This window comes from Onychomys torridus, chromosome 3 (assembly GCF_903995425.1).
Source record: "Onychomys torridus chromosome 3, mOncTor1.1, whole genome shotgun sequence".
NCBI lineage: Eukaryota > Metazoa > Chordata > Mammalia > Rodentia > Cricetidae > Onychomys > Onychomys torridus.
Window position 1 is genome coordinate 79,718,213 of NC_050445.1, and position 19,415 is coordinate 79,737,627.

The following is a 19,415-nucleotide window of genomic DNA, read 5'->3' on the forward strand; positions in this document are numbered from 1 at the left end:
CTCTGGCCTCTGTGGGCACTAGCATTCACATGCACACAACTCTACAGATTAAATAATTAAATATATGTACGTACGTACACACACACACACACACACACAATTAAAAAATAAAATGTTTTCTCTAGAATAAAAAAAGCAATACAAGATGTAGCACTGTAAAACTGTATTTTTTAATAGCAGGTCAAATATCCTGAAACATACACATATTCTGATAGTCTTCTAATGCCAGTTGAGTTCAAAGTTTAAAGTAACACACACGAGCTAAGCAAATTAAATATTGTTCCAAGGCACTTACTGAATGTCCATGACTAGATGAAAATAAGAACCATCAGGACAAACAATTAGACAGTAACAATATAAAAATAACTTCTTGCTTACAATTTACAAAATGCATTATTGTTATAGTCTTTGATCTCTGATAACCTGCAGTGCTGGCTGCATGAATCCAGCAATTTTAAAATTCAGAAACTGTTTTCTAAAATTTCAGGGCAACTAATTTACAAATAACGTACACAAAGACTTAGACCATGCAGAAATTCTTACATCTTGTTAATATTTTATGACTTCAACTTTATCAAATTATATACCTACTTGCCCTGTACATGTGCAACATAATGCATACATGATAAAACAGCAAGAGAGTAGTCCTTTAAGTCAATTTATCATAAAAGTATTACCATATTTACAGGTCTACAAGCAGCTTGTAACAGGGTTAAGATACATTAAGGCAATAATACTTGAAGTTACAAAATTAACAATATGTAATACATTTTCCTAAGTGTAGTATAAGGCAGGTAGATGGTCCCAGCAAAAAATATTAAGGTAACAATCTACACTGCTGTTAGTCCCACATTTTAAAGATGGAATACTATAAATCTGGCTTTCAGTGGCACTTGAATTTTCCAGTATAATTTAAAGTGTCTTTTAACTCCCTGAATCATGTCCATTCTGAAGGTGGATCTCTTGGTCCTTTAGGTTTTCCACAGCGATTGCCAAAGCCTATAGACAAAAATATACCGCAATCACATGTTAACCTTCAAAAATACTTTAAAAACATTAAGAATACATCCATACCTGTTTCTCCAAACCCAATTCTCAGGGTCGACCCTAATGCTGCAACAGAATAGCAGCTGCAGCCTGCCCTCAACCCTGTGGATCCCAGACAAACCCCCAATCCCATACCACTGTGTCCCAGACCCCAACTCAGGCAGACACCCCCAGCTCAACTTCCAGAAGTAAAGAAGGCTGCCCATGGACTTTCTCCATTGTTTCTGTTCTTTTAGACCCAATTCTCAGGGTCATCCCTAGTGCTGCAATAGAACACCAGCTACAGCCCCTCCCCTGTCCATGCTTCCTGTGGATCCTACAGACCATCCCCCCAGCTTTTAACACCAGCAAGCATTCCCCAAGAACACACCAGCCAAGCAGGAATGTAAAAAAGGCAACACACAGCCAACACACTCTCTGAAAATCTGAAGCAAAACACCCATTCAACAAAGACAAACCCAGAAATCAGGACCTAGGCCTATCTTTAATCACCTCAAACCCAGATGCTCATATGCCAATGTAAGAACACAATAACAGCCAGAGCAGTATGTCCTATTAGAGCCCAGCTATCCTATGACAGCATCCCTGAATAATCCAACATACTTGATGCACAAGAAAAAGACCTTAGAACCAAGTATATGGAGATGATAGACGTCCTAAAGAAGAAATGAATAAAGTCCTTTGAGAAATCCAGAACACAAACATATCTGGAGGAAGTGAATGAATTTCTCAAAGAAAGCCGAGAAAAAACAGTTGAAGGAAATGAGTAAAACTGTTCAAGATCTGAAAATGGAAATAGAAGCAATAAAGAAATAAGAAACAGAGGGAATTCTAGAAATTAAAATTTTAGGAATGTGAACAGGAACTACAGAGGAATAGAATACAAGAGACAGAAAACTCTCAGGCATCGAAGATACGATAGAAGAAATGAATACATTGGTCAAAGAAAATGTTGCATCTAAAATATTCCTGACACAAAACAGCCAGGAAATCTGGGACACTATGAAAAGACCAAACCTAAGAACAATAGGAGTAGGGGAAGGAGAAGAAACCCATCACAAAGGCCAAGAAAACATTTTCAACAAAATCCTAGAAGAAAAATTTCCTAACCTAAGGAAGGACATGCTTATGAAGGTACAAGAAACAGGCGTTAAGAGCACTGATTGCTCTTCCAAAGGACCCAGGTTCAATTCCCAGCACCCACATGGCAGCTAACGACTGTATGACATCCGACATTCCGAGGTAGCTGATATCCTCACACACATACATGTAGGCAAAACACTAATATACATACAATAAAATAAATACATCATTAAAAAAAAAGAAGAAGAAGAAGAAGCAGTAGCGTACAGAACACCAAATAGATGAGGGCAAAGAGGAAAGTCCTTTCGTCACAATAATAATCAGAACACTGAGCTAGGTGGTTGTGTCACATAGCTTTAATCCCAGCATTTGGATTAAATTCCTTTTCTAAAGACCCTCATAGAGATAAGAATTTTCTAAGTCCTACTACTCTGTTGGCATTTCTTTTTGCTACCTTGGAGCAGTTCTGGGAGCTGGTCACCAGGCCTGTCACAAAAAAAGACAGAGGGGCTCCACTGATGAGGACATCATCATCGAATGTGAAGGGGTGGAGATGGTGCCTATATGGTGCCTTCATGTCTACATTCTAGTCTCTTTGGTACAGGATATGGAGAGAGAAATCTGGACACCTACCCAGCCACAAAATCCTTGACCTATAATCTGTCTTGCCTGAAAGAAGTGCTGGGGTGGTGGTGACTCAGAACTTCTGAGAGTGGTCAACCAATGTCTGGCTTAACTTGAGGTCCAAGACACAAAAGGGGGAACCATGCCCTACACTGCCCGGATGGTCAGGAACTTGGGAGATTGGGTAGCCCAGAGACCTAGGGTAGAAGCAAACATGAACCAAATATGAATGAGAAATTAAAAAAAAAAAAAAATCAACGAGACAATTGCTACTGACATACTGTTGCACTCATAGATCAGTGAGTGCCTTGTCTAGTCAGAGGCTTCCTCTGGCAGCAGATGGGAGCAGGTGTGGAAATCAACAGCCAGACATTATGAGAAGAGTCAAAATTGGAAGTCTCTTTCAGGTTTCTCCCTTCCAAGCATGGGAACCCCATGGAAGAGGGAGAGGAAAGATTGTAGGAGACAGAGGAGCTGGAGGACAGCAGAACATGACCCACGGAATCAACTCAGCAGGGCTCACATAGACTTAAACAGCAAGCCTGTGTGGGTCTGTACCAGGTCCTGTGTGTGTGTTATTATTGTTAGTATGGTGTTTTTGTGGGACTCTGAACTGTGGGAGCGAGTGTATCTCTGACTCTTCTGCCTGCTCTTGAGACTCTGTTCCTCCTGTTGGGTTGCCTTGTCCAGCCTCGGTGTGAGAGCCTTTGCCTTGTCTTACTGTATCTTGTTTTGTCCTGTTCGGTTGTTATCTCTTGAAGGCCTGCTCTTTGCTGAAGATGAAATGGAAAGGGGTTGGATCTGGGTGTGAGGGAAGGTGGGGGGTGCTGGGAAGAGTGGAGGGAGGGGAAACTGTGGCCAGGATGTACTGTATGAGAGAAGAATCTATTTTTCAATTAAAAAAAAAATACATCCATAGACACCCTAATTTTCTGGAACAAATAAAACTTGAATGTATTTTGGGTTAACTGAAAAAATAATTGCTTCCTTAAAGAGCCCAGCATGAAAGGAAGAGCATCGGCTCAAGCCAAGCCGTCTGAGCGTTAAACCAATCACGACAGTTAGTTCTTTAACACAAAAGAACTGTTTGCACTGGGCTCTTAGTTTCCTTTTCTTCTGAGACCAAGTTACCTATAGTTCAGCCTGGCTTCTCTCATCATAGACAAAGACAACCTTGAACTTCTCATCTTTCTGTCTGCCCCTCCCAAGTGCTGGGATTATATGGTGCTGGGATCAAGCCCAGGGCAAGCAATCTATCAACTGAGAGTCATACTCCCAGTTCCTTACACCACCATTTTTTTAAAATTGACTTTTAATCTCTATCTGAAACAGAGTAAGATAATTATTTCATAATTAATTTCAAGCAATTTTAACCATACATGCTTTTACTCTTGACACCCTCTCAGAGTCTGAGTATGACAGACTGTAAAGTTTGGTAAGCGCTAGAAAGATGACTCGGTCTGTAAAGGTGCTTGCTGCCGAGCCTGACAGCTGTAGAGCAATACCCTGAAACCCATGGTGGAAGAGAAGAGCCAACTTCCAAGAACTATCTTCTGATCTCCACATGTACACCAGGCCACACATACGTGCTCTCATACAATTACCAGGAAATAAAATGTTTTACCATGATAAAACTGCTTTATGGAAATCCTGGAATAGTAGTAGTATATATTTTCTTACTCTCTCACTACATAGCCCTGGCTGTCCTGGAACTCACGATGTAGACCAGGACAGCCTCAAACTCACAGAGCTCTGCCTGCCCCTGCCTCCTGAGTACTGGATTCAAGGCCTGGTTGAAGTGCTCTCAATGACTGATCCACTTCTCCAGTTTTTGTTATGATGATCTTTTGAAAAGCATCTTATAGTCCTGGCTTGCCAGAAACTCACTATGAGATCAGAATGGCCTTGAACTCATGACGATCCATCTGCCTCTGTCTCTTAGTGCCAGATACAAGTATTAAATGCCACTATCGCTGCCTATTAGAATTATGAAGTAAATTACCAATATCTGTAGCTTCTGTTAGACTTTCTGTTATTTGATCTTTCTTGTCACTGAAAGCAGGTGGACGCTCTGTGCATGCCTCTGTGTGGACACCCCCTGCATCTAAAATAAAAAAAATAAGTCCGTATTAATCAACATCCTTTAAGGTAGCACATAGTCACAATACTCTGTTGGAAGAAGGGTACAGAATAAAGGAGCAAGTTTTACCTCATGGATGTCATTTCTAGAGGCTCTGATGGTAAATACAAGGGGACTGGGTAGACGGACCATGCTAGGCACTTGTTATGTGACTTTGTGGTGCTGTTTTGAGAGTCTCACTACATAGTGCAGACTGCTCTGAGGCTTTGGTTCTCCAGTTCCAGCCTTTTGAGTGCTGAGTTACATACATGTACGACAACCCAGCAGTCGTAACAGAGGTTCTTGTGCACTTATCTCATCTTGTCAATCCCAAGCATGGCATGCTATACTTTCTTAAAGTAGTTATAGTCAAACAAGTTTCTAATTAGTAGACAACTTATCACCCCCACCCCCCATGCTAATAATAATTCATCTGAAATCTTGCTTAAATTATAGTTAATTTACTCATTAAAGAGAAATGGAAAGGTTTTTTTTTTGTTGTTGTTGTTTTCTTTAAGTAATTAACATTCACTCTTCCACAACATACCCATCCCCTCCCTTCCTTCCTGAGGGTCTTACCATGCACCCCCAGCTGGCCTGGAACTTACTCTGTAGCCCAGACTGGCCTCATTCTCAGAGTGCTGGGATGGCAGGTGAGCATCATGCCCAGCCCAGTCTCTTCATAGCTTCTGTCAATCTCCCTTAACCCCTCCCTGGAAACCAAGGGTAAGTCTAAAGATGTTTCCTGCCCTGAGGATGCTCCTGGCCTAGAGAAGAGTCAGAGACCTAAGGTTTGACATGCTCTTCTTTGCCCACCCCTCCAACTCGTTCCATTTGTTAAGAGTCTTGCTATGTGCCCAGGTCCTGCCTGCTTCCTAAACACTATAATTTCAGGCATGCATCACCATGTCCTACTTGGTTTTCTTTTAAACCATTTACATTTATTATTTATGGGAATGCAAAAGCCATAGCATATGTGTGGAAGCCAGAGAACTATTTTCAGAAGGGGTCTCTCCGTCTACCATGTGAGTCCTAGGGATTAAATACAGGTTGTCAGGCATGGCAGCAAGTGCCTTTACCCTCTCAGACATCTCACCAGCTCTAAAATAAAGAAAGTTCAGTTCAAGGGAACACAAAGCCCTGCCTGCCAAGAGCAGGACTTGAATGGGGGGGTTATGGCCTTCCAGCTGCCAGCCCAATAGAGACATGCATAAATCATCTTAATGTGGTAAACTTCTTAACAGGATCACACATAGACACAATGGAAACAGGAGAGACATAAACGAAACTAATGGTGATAAGGTCCTCAGGGCCATCTAAGGAGAAAGGTGATGCAGATTTAAGACCTCAATTTCTTAAAAAGCCAAGGTTTACAAAACTCGGGAAAGAAGAGAGTGCTACCTGGAGCATAAGAAAGGAGCAGGTGATACCAAGGGACCAACTGTAGATACTTCAGAAGACAATGAACAGACTTTAGGACAGTGAAATCCAGGGAACTAGCAGTACTTTAGGAACAGTGATATCACCATTTGAGGCCACCATATGTCAGTTGTATGTTGTTAATTTAATTATCATCTTCTAAGACAGGTAACTAATACAGACATAAAAAACTTAGTAACAACTTGATCTATTTTACAATGGCAGAAATCCGCCCAATGTCCCTCCCCTGCCTCCCTTTTGAGACAGTTTTGTGTGGTACACCCTGGCCTTGACTCTGCATCTCCTGCTTCTAGGACTGCAGGTATGCACCACCATGCCTCATCTCTGTGTGTGTGGGGGGGGGGGGGGGGAGGAGAAGCTGGGGAATTAGAACTTCATGCACACCAGATACCCACTGAGACATCCCCAATCAAACAGAAAATTTCCTAGCTTAATAGTATAACTACTGATTTATTTTCAAATAAATACAAACACCCTCAACAGAAGACTGCTATAAGAATTGGTATTTATAAACACATTTCCATCTTGTAGGTCAATTTGGAACATTTATTCAACAGAAGCAAATTTCTAAGTAACTGTAACTGTTGTTAATTTTGGTGCTAGAAATAAACTAGACCTTAGATCTATTAACTGTGTGCTCAATCAGAGCTATACCCTCAGTTTTCTGGATAATTTAATAAACAATAAAAAAGCAACCCATTTCCCATAAACCTGTAACTTCTGTTAATAAATGTCCCCATGACTTTCCAAGTCAGATTAATGACATCTATGGGTGCAGCCATCTTAAAATTCTATCACAGAACTGTATTTCCTCAAGAAGTTATCCTAAAGACCTCCATATATAGAAAGGACTAACCAGCATGAAACATACTATTTTATGGTAAAAAGGAAAAAAAAAAAACCTAGTAACTTACCATATTTTTCATTTCCAGAGGTTATCAAGCCCTGCAAAGATATTTAAAAGCTATTGCAATAAGTTCATCTTATGTGTAATAAATGCAATATTTTATCTATTATAGGCATATACCCCCCCCAATTAAATTGTATCAAAAAAATCCTCTCCTGTTATTGCATTCATTTATTTTTGAAACAGAATCTCACATAACCCAGGCTGGCTTCAAAATCACTGTATAGGAAAGGGTGGCCTTAAATTCTGATTTTATTTCCTTCATCTCCCAAAGTGCTAGGATAACAGACATGCCCTACCATGCTTGGTTTATATCTTGATTTTCAACACCAAAGAAAAAGAAAGCAATGGTGTTTCATTATGCTTGAAATTTTGTTATGCTTTATTTAAAAATTTCCCTTTTGTGTGTTGATGTATGTGTGTATGTGTGTAATTGCACACCTTTTGTGTGTACAGAGCTAAGAAGATGACATGGGATATCTTGCTCTCCCGGTCTCTGTCTGCCTTGCTCCTTTGTGGCAGAGTCTCTCATTGAGGGATATCTTGCTCTCCCTGTCTCTGTCTGCCTTGCTCCTTTGTGGCAGAGTCTCTCACTGAATGTGGATCTGGACTGGCAGTTGGGGGCATCAGTGTTTATCTTCTTTCCCCCCTTACAGTACTGGGTGCTGGGGTTACAGGCATTTGAGGGCACACCTAGATTTTTACAAGGGTTCTAGGATTGGAACTTAGGTCCTCATGCTTGAACAGCAACTTCTCTGATCCACTAAACCATCTCTACAGCTCTTACTATACTAATGTACACTGTATTAAAAAACAAAGCAAACAGTTCCTAGCCCCCACTCCCCACTAAGAACTAATAATGCATGGAGGAATACGCGTCTGTAATCTACCAACCATCCACCATGTTTTAACAGACTGTGGTATCCCTGAGTACAAGTTACCACTACCAAGTGTTTCCTAAATATAAAACAAACCTAATCGTGTATTACAGGGGACAAAATCTAATATAGTAGTAGAATTCCCCAAATAGTAAGTCCTGTTTACACTTCCAAAATGATTTGAAATGTGGTCTAATTTGTAAATTTTTCAAAAGTAGTTTAAAGAGATGGCCTTATGAAGGCCAGGGAGTTTTAAAAAATATATTGTATCTTTAAAAAAAAAAAAAAAAAAACAAAAAACAACAACAACAAAAAAAACCCCTGTATCTTGCATTTTACATCAACTTTTAACCAGAAATCTCAGTATACATCAGGATGTGGTGATGTATAATTTGTGAAATCCTTGAACTAAGGCAGTAGAGAGGCAAGAGAGCCAGCAGTTCAAAAGTTTAAAGATTCAAAGCCTTGAACACAGGGTAAGTATGAGGACAGTCTGGCTACACAGACCCTGTCTCAAAAAATTATAAATAAAACAACAACAACAACAACAACATAAAAAAAACCCCTAAGAATCAGTAATAAAAAATGATCAACTATGGGTATCAACAAAACATGGCTTATCAAGTTCCAGTAAGACTATAAGCATCTCCCCTTGTACTAAGGCTGGGCAAGGCAACCCAGTATGAGTCCATGGGAAGCCTTCCCTTTTCTGAGTAAATTAGGATAACAAACTCTAAGACTGTAAGCTACATCCATGGTAGAAGCTGGTAGGTTAGTACAATAAGGTCTAAGACAGATGCTAAGCTAAAGCCATTCCAGTTCTCAAATGACTCACTTCAGATTCTCTTTGTTCAGACCACTCCTGATGAGAAAGTTCACTCCATTCAGGTCTCACAGATGTATCTGAGAAAAATGAAATTTCAATATATTAAAACTCTGTCTTTAGCCGGGCAGTGGTGGCACACCACACACCTTTAATCCCAGCACTCGGGAGGCAGAGGCAGGTGGATCTCTGTGAGTTGGAGGCCAGCCTGGTCTACAAAGTGAGTTCCAGAAAAGGTGCAAAGCTACACAGAGAAACCCTGTCTCAAAAAAAAAAAAACAAAACAAAACAAAACAAAAAAAACAAAAAATTCTGTCTTTAATCCTTGAATCGAAACTGTTTTCATAAACATGCCCATCCACACAACCCAACTTCAACGTTAATTTATATCAACTAAAAAGTGAAGTAGTAATGTTGTCATTAATCAATAATAAGACACCAACTACAAATACTGCATTTAACTTAATGTCAGTAGTTTCCAGTGACTACTAAAAACATGATCATTCCCAATCTCAGGAAGGAAAAACAATACTACTTACAGAGTTTTTCAAGTGGTCAGCATCAGTTAAAACTCACATTTTAATTTTAATTACTCAGCTGCTAGACTAAAATCAGCAATGTAGAAGAAATACTCACTATGCTGCTCACTTGCTAATACGAAAGATTCTGGAGTTCGTTCAGGAAGGGGAGGAGGTGACTCTTCACTAACATCAACATCTAAATTAAACACATAAAACTCAGACAGTTAAAAAGTAGTAAAATACCATTGAAACAACAAAGAACTTTGATATCGTTCAAAAGAAAAGAAAAAAATTCCTGCCAGGTACCAAACAGTTAGTCACAAACATCATTACATTCACGCTGGAGTAGACCTAAGAATCTTACTGAGCAAAGAAGGAATGAACCCCACTGCTACTGTACAAAGTGAATGCCTCTTGTACCAACCAGCTTCAACTCTGAAGACATCACTCTGACTGTACCAGGAGGGTGAAAGTCTTCAGTAAGGAAACCACTGGCTTGTTGGTTTTCCTGGTGATGTTCTGTGTGCAAAGAAAGCTGGTCACTTGGTTATAGCCAGTGTTCCTAAATGATTCAGCCACTTAACTCTCATAAATTCTAGCACACCAAGTAATCTGTCCAATTCACCTTATAATCTTCACTCATTTGGAAATTATGAACTTAAGTACCATTTCAAGCAACTACACTAACATTTGAAGTGCAAGTTATCTTTCTAATAGATATACTATAGCTGTTAATATTTTAGTAACCCTTTATGTACTACCCCAAGTACTGTGAACAGTGTCATCTGACTCTACATCAAGGATATAAATTGAAGTCATTTTAAAGATTTTTACATCAGGAGAAATCTAATTAGCCCCTATAAAAGATAAAAGACAAAGCATTAAGCAAGCCATATAAGTTAGCCTTACAACTCAGGATAAACCAGTGTACTAGGTCTTTTAATTCTCACTTTAGGGAAAGAAAGAAATCAAGAGCATACAGTTGTACACGTGTACTCGGTCAAGACAGGACAGATAAAGAAAACTATACTGAGGATTCTATATTATTCTGCCCAGGCTTTATGCTTGTTTTCTTTGAAAATGAACAGTCTGGCAGGATATTATCTTGTTTTACCATATTTGATAGCCATAAGCATTTAAAAAAAAAAAAAAAAAAAAAACCCCTGAAAATCAAGTAATTTTGAACAAGCCCGGCCAGCCCCTCTTATGTTTATTTAGCTGGTGACATACACACAAAATATAGCCTTCAGTCCAGAGTCCCAATACAATACTTGGTATATCTACCTAGAGTACCAGAACTATTTACCTTATCCAAGAGTGGCAGTGGAGAGGTGATAAGCCACCAAGCATCATTTCTCCTTGTCCTCTTATCACTAACTCCCACAGTAAGGAGATGGCTACTTCAGGGAAGGACACAGGATACTGGCACAGAGTTCTGTACATTGCTAAGTAAGTAATTGTCAGGTTCTTTCTTGATAACCATCACTTGTCAAGAATTCTGTTTTCTAACTGTGGCCCTTGCTTTCCAACTGCATGCTTCTCCTTAGATCTCCAAATGGCCTTTCATACACTACAAGCTTCTGTCCAGATTACATAATCATGACTGGGGCTAGAGCTCCAGACTAGAGTATTTGCCCAGCATGTAAGAGACCCACGCCCAATTCCCAGTAGCCCCTCTCCCCCACCCCAGGAACTATACAGCCAGAGACTTCACTACTTTACAAAGTACTTTACATCACAGTGTGTGGGCCACTCCAGTCAAATCTGAAAAAAAATTTCAGGGTGAGGAAAAACTGAAGTCAAAATTCATAGTGCATGTTTGGCATGTATAGGTCCTGGGTACTTGGAAAGAAAGGAAGGAAAGAAAGGAACTAATTAAAGAATTCGTAATGAAAAATTTTGTCAAGCAGTACTACTTTTGGTTATCAAAACAAAATTATTGTGTTAATTCACTAACAAATTCTAACACAAAATTCCCTAATTTTGTGTCAATTGTTTTTACGAAGCAAGTAACAAATTAAGTAATAATCAACTATAAAGTAAGCAATACATGATACAAGGCAAGTGATTAGGAACAATTAAAAATAACTCTACTTGCCTGGTGGTGGTGGCTCATGCCTTTAATCCCAGCACTCAGGAGGCAGATCTCTGAGAGTTCGAGGCCAGCCTGCTCTACAGAGTGAGATCCAGGACAGCCAGGACTGCTACACAGAGAAACCCCACCTCAAAAAAACAATAAAACAAACCAACCTCTACTTGTTTTTCAATTTTATTTCTATTTTATGTACAGTGGTGTTTTGCCTGCACATATATCTGTGTGAGGGTGTCAGATCCCCTAGAACTTGAGCTACAGATAGTGATGAGTTGCCATATGGGTGCTGGGAATTGAACTTGGGGCCTCTGGAAGAACAACCAGTGCTCTTGACAACTGAGCCATCCCTCCAGCCCTGAAAAACAACTCTACTTTTGACAGTCATCGTAATGTATTCCTGGATATCTCAGAGCACAGAGGATTGAGGCAGAAAAATGACATCTCAGGCTTTTATCTTAGAAACAAAGCAAGAAGGAAGGCCATGAAGATTTCAAGAACCAATACTATACAGCAGGCACAATGATGCAAACCAAAATCCCAGTGCGAGGGAGGTGGAGGCAGGAGGATCCTGAGTTCTAGGCCAGCCTGGCCTATCAGGAGACCCTGTCTTGAAACAGTATATCTCATGACCCAGCAGGCGGCTTAGAGCAGAGTCATGAAGTACAGACCTGGCGGCAGTGCCTACACACACTTCTCAAGCCAGAAGGTGTTAAATGGCCTCTAGTCAGCTGAGTACTCTGCAGTCTGCTGTGGGTTAACTTCCAACTGAAAGCAACTTTACTTGTAAGCATTTGTGAAGAGTTCTTTAAAAAGTTATTTTGTAGTCAAAAATAGGAAAAAGGACTATTAAGTATTTACAAGAAGCATGGGTGAAATTAATGGCTAAGCAAGTGTTTGTATCAGTGATACTTCAAATTATTTTTCTAGTTTATTTCCAATTATTTAGTCAGATAAATCTGACTTACACAAAGCACTAAGCTAGACAAAATAAGACCAAAGCAATCTTCTAGTAACAATAGGAATACTATGAAAAACACAGCTCACTGACACAATGATCAAATTATGGTAACAGTAAATATAAATTTATTTTAAAATGTTATTTATAAAACAATTAAATTTTGTTGTAGGTTCAAGCATGCTGTGAAATAAATCATAATGCATCAGTAGAACTAAACTGCATAGAAGAGAGATGGACAGACAATAAAGAGCTGGGTCAGACCATATTACCTTTGTCAGCACCTGAATGTGGCCTTCCTGTCACATCCTGTCCAGCAATGGACATTGGCAACACTTTCCTGGTGGAAGGGCTTTCGGTACTACTGGCAGCGGAAACTGTGGCACTTGCTGTTGAAATGCTCGTCTTGTTCTTGGTCACAGCACCATCACAGTCCCTTTCTGAGTCTGAGTCATCAGAGTGAAGAGGATTGGTAAAGCTGAGTGGTGCGCTCAACAGAGGGGAGCTGTCACAGTGATCCACAAGCTCACAGGCATCCACTTCTGTTGGAGAGTTTGCTGCTGAACACACAGTTTTTACAGGCTGAGAATGGTTATCTGGTGATTTACCTTCAGATGAGTCAGATACAGGCGTGACTTTTTCAGGTCCATGAAATGACCATGTTACATGTCCCTTCTTATCAAGAGGCAAGCGGTCTGGCCGTGGTGGTGTGTATGAGTTTTGAATTTCTTCTGAATAATCAGGGGCTCTGTCTGAATGTGCTGTATTGCAGTCCACACAAGAATTCTGAGAGACACCATCAACTTTGAGATCACCTGAATTTAACTCCTGTGGCCTGGAGGTTTTATCAACCACAGTTGATGAAGCAGATTTAATTTTAATCGCATGTCCCCTATTCAAAAGTGTGTTCCCATCAAAACTTTTGGGGCCCTCTTGGAGAGGGACTTTCTTAATCTCAAAACTTAAATTTCGCTCTACTTTTTTATCTACATTTTCAACAGTTGGTTCGTTTTTCCCGGTGGGGTCTGATGATTTATTATAATTTCTGTTGAGGTCTGTTGAATGTTGCTCTGATGAAACCATGTGCAACACTGGCTTTGGGTGGTATCTGTCATTGTCCTGCCACACAGTAGTAACGGTGGGAAAGGCTGATGGGGGAGAAGGTGTCAAGATGGGTGGCACCGGGTGAGCTTCTGGTGGCTGCAGTATTTCTTCCTTGGCATCTCCTTCTACAAGGCAACTGGAAAACAACAGACTGAACTTTGAGAATGTTTAACATTTTAAAGTAAGTTGACTAATGATAATTTTGTAACTAAAACTATTATATTACAACATGGCTATAAAGTTCTATTTTGTAAGACTACGGAAAGTCAGTATTTATCAAGGTAACACAGATGTATTCTTTTAAAGTTGTATGATTTTAATGAAAATCAGTAGCTCCCCCGTTCCATTCTATGACAGCCAGAGCGACATATTGGAAAAAAGAAAAAAAATTTAGTTAGATTCTAAGATATATCTCAATATTTTAAGATGTCAACACTGCTATTATTTCTTGACCTTTTTGTTTTAAAGGCTACACTTCCTACTTTGGAATTCCCTCCTCTTCTACCTCTCCATATTTGTGCAGTTTTGTTTAGCTCAATCTATGGCCATCAGCGTTATTTATTCACACTTATGACACTTACGATTTCTTTCTTTCATTCTAGAGCTTCTTGTTTTTCTCTTAGTGTTTTGAGTTAGATGGTTAGTTCTTAGCAAGTTCTAACTTTCCAGCAGATTCTTATGTGTCCCAGCACACCAGGGAAGCATAAATACCAGTCATCCCTCTTCAGACAGCATGGGCCCCCATCCTCAGGCTACCACAGAACCTGCATTTCAGACTCGCATGTTTTCCAGCTCATTTTGGTGTGCTACACTCTCTCAACTATATACTTTTTGTTTTAAAATTGGTTTTGCTTTTAAAATCATGTTGCCTTTTCAACAGGAGTCTCAGTGCATAGCCTAGTCTGGCTCTAAATGTAGTTTCCTGCCTCTGTCCTCCAAATTCTGGAATTATAGGTATGTACCACCTCACTCAACAGATGTAACCTTCTAGAGGACTTGTATACTTGTATCTTCAAAAGTACTGATTTCTTACAAAGTTATAAAATTCTAAGTTGAGAATAACTGTTCTCTACAGCCTTATGGTTCTGAGTAAGTATAGCTTAGTTGTAATGAGTGTCCAGTATGCAAGTAAATCGGGGTTCAATTCTTACCAGCAAACAAAACACAACACTCCACCCCCAACACACACACCCACTGCTAGAGAGGTAATATATTAATGGAAGAAAATGATAAACAGTGGAATCCTGGCACAGGTCAACTTCTAACACCCACATGGCAGCCCATAACTGACTGTGACTACAGTTCAGGGGGTCTGATTCTCTTTTCTGGCCCCAATGGGCACCAGGCACACATGGGGTAGATAGGTGTAAATGAATTTTAAACACCCACACACATTTAAAAAAATAAATAATTGTGTTTATGTATTTGAGTGTGCATGTATGTCCATGGAGGCTAAAAGTAGATACTGGTTCTCCTGGAGCTAGAGTTACAGGTGGTTCTCAGCAACATGACATGGTTGCTGAGAATTGAACTTGGGTCCTTAACTGCTGAGCCATCTATCCAGCCCCATAGTTACGTATTTTTTACACTGAAAACATGGTGTCTTCTAGACTTCTTATATCTCAGAACTGAGAAGGATGCTTTTACCTTCTCTCTCTCTCTCTCTCTCTCTTTTTTTTTTTTTGAGCTGAGGATCGAACTCAGGGCCTTGCATTTGCTAGGCAAGCACTCTACCACTGAGCTAAATCCCAACCCACCTTTTCTGATCTCTATCAATAACTTTACAAATCGTATCTGAGACCCAAAGATGTTTTTGACAGTGAAAGGAAACAACACAGAAAGCACAAAGCTGGAGAACTACTGTAGGAAAAGCATGTGACCCTAAGCATGCCCATCTGGAGTCAGTAATAAACACTTGGAAATCTCATCTGTGATTTCCTTTATCCCTTCTATTATATCTACTGTTAGAAGTCTGACACTTATATTGTATTTTGTTTTCTTTCTTCCTTCCTTTTAAAATAAATTTATTTATTTTACATCCTGGCCAGTTTCCCTTCCCTCCTCTCTTCTCAGTTCCTCCCCCTCCTCCCCTCTCCATCCACTCCTCTGTTTCTGTTTAGGAAAGGGCAGGCCTCTCATGCATATCAACAAACCATGACATATCAAGTTGCAGTAAGACTAAGCCTCTCCATGTTTAGAATCTGTCCTTTTAGTTAGGTCTCTTAGAGACAATGTGCTAAGACACACAGACCTCCGAGTCCTTGGTGGCTTCGGAGGAGGAGAATCTTGTTTTTCACTATCGATGGAGCTGACCATATTTCCAGTGGTAATTTCATTCTGCCAAGGGGAAAAAAGGTTTCACTAAAATTACAGGAAAAATAATTTTCCTTGATTGACACATGAAAGTGAACCCACAAAGTTGTCCAATGACCTCCATATACAAGCTGAGGTATGTATCCCTAACCCCACATGCAAACACACACATACCCTTTAATAATCCCACCCCCCCCCCCCCGCCCCGCCCAGACAGGGTTTTTCAGTGTAGCTTTGCACCTTTGCTGGATCTAGCTCTGTAGACCAGGCTGGCCTTGAACTCACAGAGATCCACCTGCCTCTGCCTCTCGAGTGCTGGGATTAAAGGTGTGCGCCAACACCGCCCGACCATAATTTTTAAAAACTGAAGATTCAGTAAGACCATTTAAGTTAAAATGGCAATGAATTACAACAACCAAAAAGGGACTTACTAGTGGTCCTATAATTCTGCTTTCTAAAAGAACATGAAATACATTGGGCATGGTGATAATGTCTACAACCCCAACACTCAAGGAGGCTGAGGCAACAGAACCTCCAACAGCCTGAACTACATAGCAAGATTGTCCCACAACACAAAAAAGTATGGAGTATACACAATGTACACAAGTACAAAATGTTATACTACCATGCCAAAATAAAATTCAAGTACACCCAACTTGTAATTATTGCGTTGTGGGTGAAAATGAAGGGAGAATAATGCAGTTAAGTTTTAAAACAGCGTGTACTTGAAAAATAATGAATACTGACTTTAAGATCTTTTCTATATTTTACTTATTGAGTTTGAGCCACTGAATCTCAATTAGAACAGAGTAAAAGTGAAGTAAGTTAGTAAAACCCAGGTCAGGTAAAGTAACTTTTGTCATAACATTCTCACACAGCTATAACCAGGATCACAAATACTACATCTTGGTAACAAGTAAGTTTGCCAAGGCTGGTAAGCAAAGAATACTTACACCATCAGTGATTTTTTGTGCTCCATGAATTTCATACAGCTGTAGCTGTTTTTCAAACAGTTGGGCAATAGCTCTATGGACAAGCTCATATTGCTCCTATTAGAAAGAGAAATAATAAACAGGAGACAATGAAAACACCAGAGAAAACATTTTGAAAACATTAATTTATAAGGAAAAAAAAATCAATTATACCTTTGTTTGTACTGCAGAGTGCCTTTGAGTTCTCATTTCTTGTATTAAATTAAACACATTAAATTCCTCTGGAATTTTCTAAAACAAAGAATTTAACATATGTAACTATAGACAATGTCAGAACATAGTTTAAAAAAAAACAAGTTTTCACACAGACTTTATGAACATGCTGGATAACTGCAAACATTTACTGTGAATACCTATCAGACACAGATGGTACGATGGACAAAGTTCAACTGATCCTCAGTAGTCACATACTGCAGAGCATGACTACAGCATACAGGGTATAGAGGCCATGAGAAACTATGATGGTTGAGTAGAAATTAAATAGTTACGAAGGGGCTGAGAAGAAGGCTGAAGTCTGTAAAGTGCTCATGTAAGTGTGAGGACCAGAGTGCAGCTCCTCAGTTCCCACACCAACGCCAGGGGTGCTGTTAGAGTTTGAAACCCTAGTGCTGAGGGAACAGCCTTCCTAGATAAGTCGGTGAGTTTCAAGTTTACTAAGAAACATTATCTCAAAAATATAGTGGTAAATGAGCCAGGAAGACAACTGATATCAACCTCTGACCACCACATGCAAGTGCACACACCTGTGCACACATGAACACATACATATACCATACATACATGCATGTGAACACACACACAAACAAATTTGAGTAAAAGGTTATTCTGTGAAGGTGATATATACAACCATGGGAGACTGATTATTTGGAGAACTAAGAAATTGAATATGGATAAAGCCTAAGGTAAGGTTACTTGAAATCAGACTGTAAATATAATAAAGAATTTGACTTCACTCTCTAGGCCACTGTGTCCTTAGACATTCTATAAGTTTCCTCTCTAGGTGATGACTATAGAACCACCTGGATAACACCTGTACATTTCAAACTGAGATTACAATCCTGAGATACATACTCTGCCAATTACTTCTCCATGAAAGATGACAATAATCTGAACAGGGAAGAAGTGATTAGAATTTGGTGCCTAATAAAGTCATTCTGGAGCAATGAGGAAGACAGACATTAAAGGATTTTTACATCTAGTTCCTAATAAAGTCATTCTGGAGCATGAGGAAGACAGACATTAAAGGATTTTTACATCTAGTTCCAGAATAAGTTACATTTATGTTAAGACAAAATCGATCAAGTGGAGACTACAATTGAAAAATACAACTTTAATGATGCTTCAAACAAATACTTAAATTTTTCCCCAAATTTTGTTTGCTGGTATTTATTTAAGTATCTCTTCTTTTTCCAATTTAATTTTTTACTTTAAAAATACTTATTTATTTGTATTTTATGTGTGTTTTGATTACATGTATGTATGTGCACCAAGTGCTTGCTTGATGCCTGCAGAGGTCAGAAGGCACTGGATACCCTGGACCTGAAGTTACATGCCATCATGTGGGTCCTGGAACTGAGCTCTGGTCTTCTGTATGAGCAGCAAATGCTCTTTACTGCTAGGCCACAAATCTACCCATAGTTTTTTTATTTTTATGGTAAAAGTGAGATCCAGGCCCATTGGCACATGGCTTTAACCCCAGCACTCAGGAGGCAGGTGGACCTCTGTGAGTTTGAGGCCATCCTGGTCTCCAGAGTGAGTTCTAGACAGTCAGAGCCACACAGTGAGACCCTGTGCTTCAAAACAAACAAAATCTGAGAGAATCCTAGCCAAGTTTCTCATTAAAAATTTCCTATTAGAGAAAGGTTAGTTTTGAGGAATAAAAAAAAAAAAAAAATGAAATTTAATCCTACAGAGATTCTTAAGGAATTATTTAAAACTTGTTCATATATTGCCCCCTCCACAGGTGGGACACAGGTACAATGGCAGGGAGAAGAGAAAAGAGACAGGATGTAAAGAAAACTGAACTTTATACCTGACTATGTTTTACAAGATGACGGCTGACATACCCCAGGAAATGAACCCAGTACAGACAGTAAAAGACACACACACAGACAGAGAGAGCTCTTACTGACCTGTGTGTCTCCCTCCCACAACATCAAACACAACTTATGGAGATACGAAGAAGCAGAAACAATAATGCCAACAGACACTGTAACAACTAAAATCCCATAGACAGTGAATTACAGACCAGAATTTTATTCTCGGCACTTTGGCCCCATAGTCAACACTACAGGTGGAAATATTTAATATATATAGTACATTTGCATCAGGTGAAATTACAATTTGCATGCCCCTCCCCCATGGAATACAGGAACTATCTGGCAGGAGAAAGGAGCAGAGCACTGACTTGGTCAGAATCTTTATCTGAAGCTCATGTAGAGCCATTTCCCTGATGCAGGTGGTATTCATTTAGTGGGGAACAAATCCCTGCCCTGGTGTCCAGTCCAGAATCACAGG

General features: G+C 39.6%; 1 protein-coding gene across 6 annotated transcripts in view; it reads right to left on the bottom strand.

Annotated features, from left to right (window-relative positions):
- Positions 1 to 499: 499 nt before the first annotated feature.
- Positions 500 to 19,415, bottom strand: part of Ptpn12 (protein tyrosine phosphatase non-receptor type 12) — a 65,749-nt gene continuing 46,833 nt past the window's right edge. For 3 of the 6 annotated variants that reach the window (XM_036181127.1, XM_036181132.1, XM_036181131.1), the window contains 9 exons: positions 17,052 to 17,129; positions 16,860 to 16,955; positions 15,845 to 15,930; positions 12,762 to 13,729; positions 9,558 to 9,638; positions 8,934 to 9,001; positions 7,228 to 7,258; positions 4,757 to 4,858; positions 500 to 999 (listed from right to left, as the gene is read on the bottom strand). In XM_036181127.1, the coding sequence (XP_036037020.1) occupies positions 938 to 999; positions 4,757 to 4,858; positions 7,228 to 7,258; positions 8,934 to 9,001; positions 9,558 to 9,638; positions 12,762 to 13,729; positions 15,845 to 15,930; positions 16,860 to 16,955; positions 17,052 to 17,129 (1,572 nt within the window). In that variant the 3' untranslated portion in view covers positions 500 to 937. Of the gene's footprint in view, positions 1,000 to 4,756; positions 4,859 to 7,227; positions 7,278 to 8,933; positions 9,002 to 9,557; positions 9,639 to 12,761; positions 13,730 to 15,844; positions 15,931 to 16,859; positions 16,956 to 17,051; positions 17,130 to 19,415 lie in introns of those variants that run through there. The other 3 variants (XM_036181128.1, XM_036181130.1, XM_036181129.1) reach the window with 3 other exon arrangements.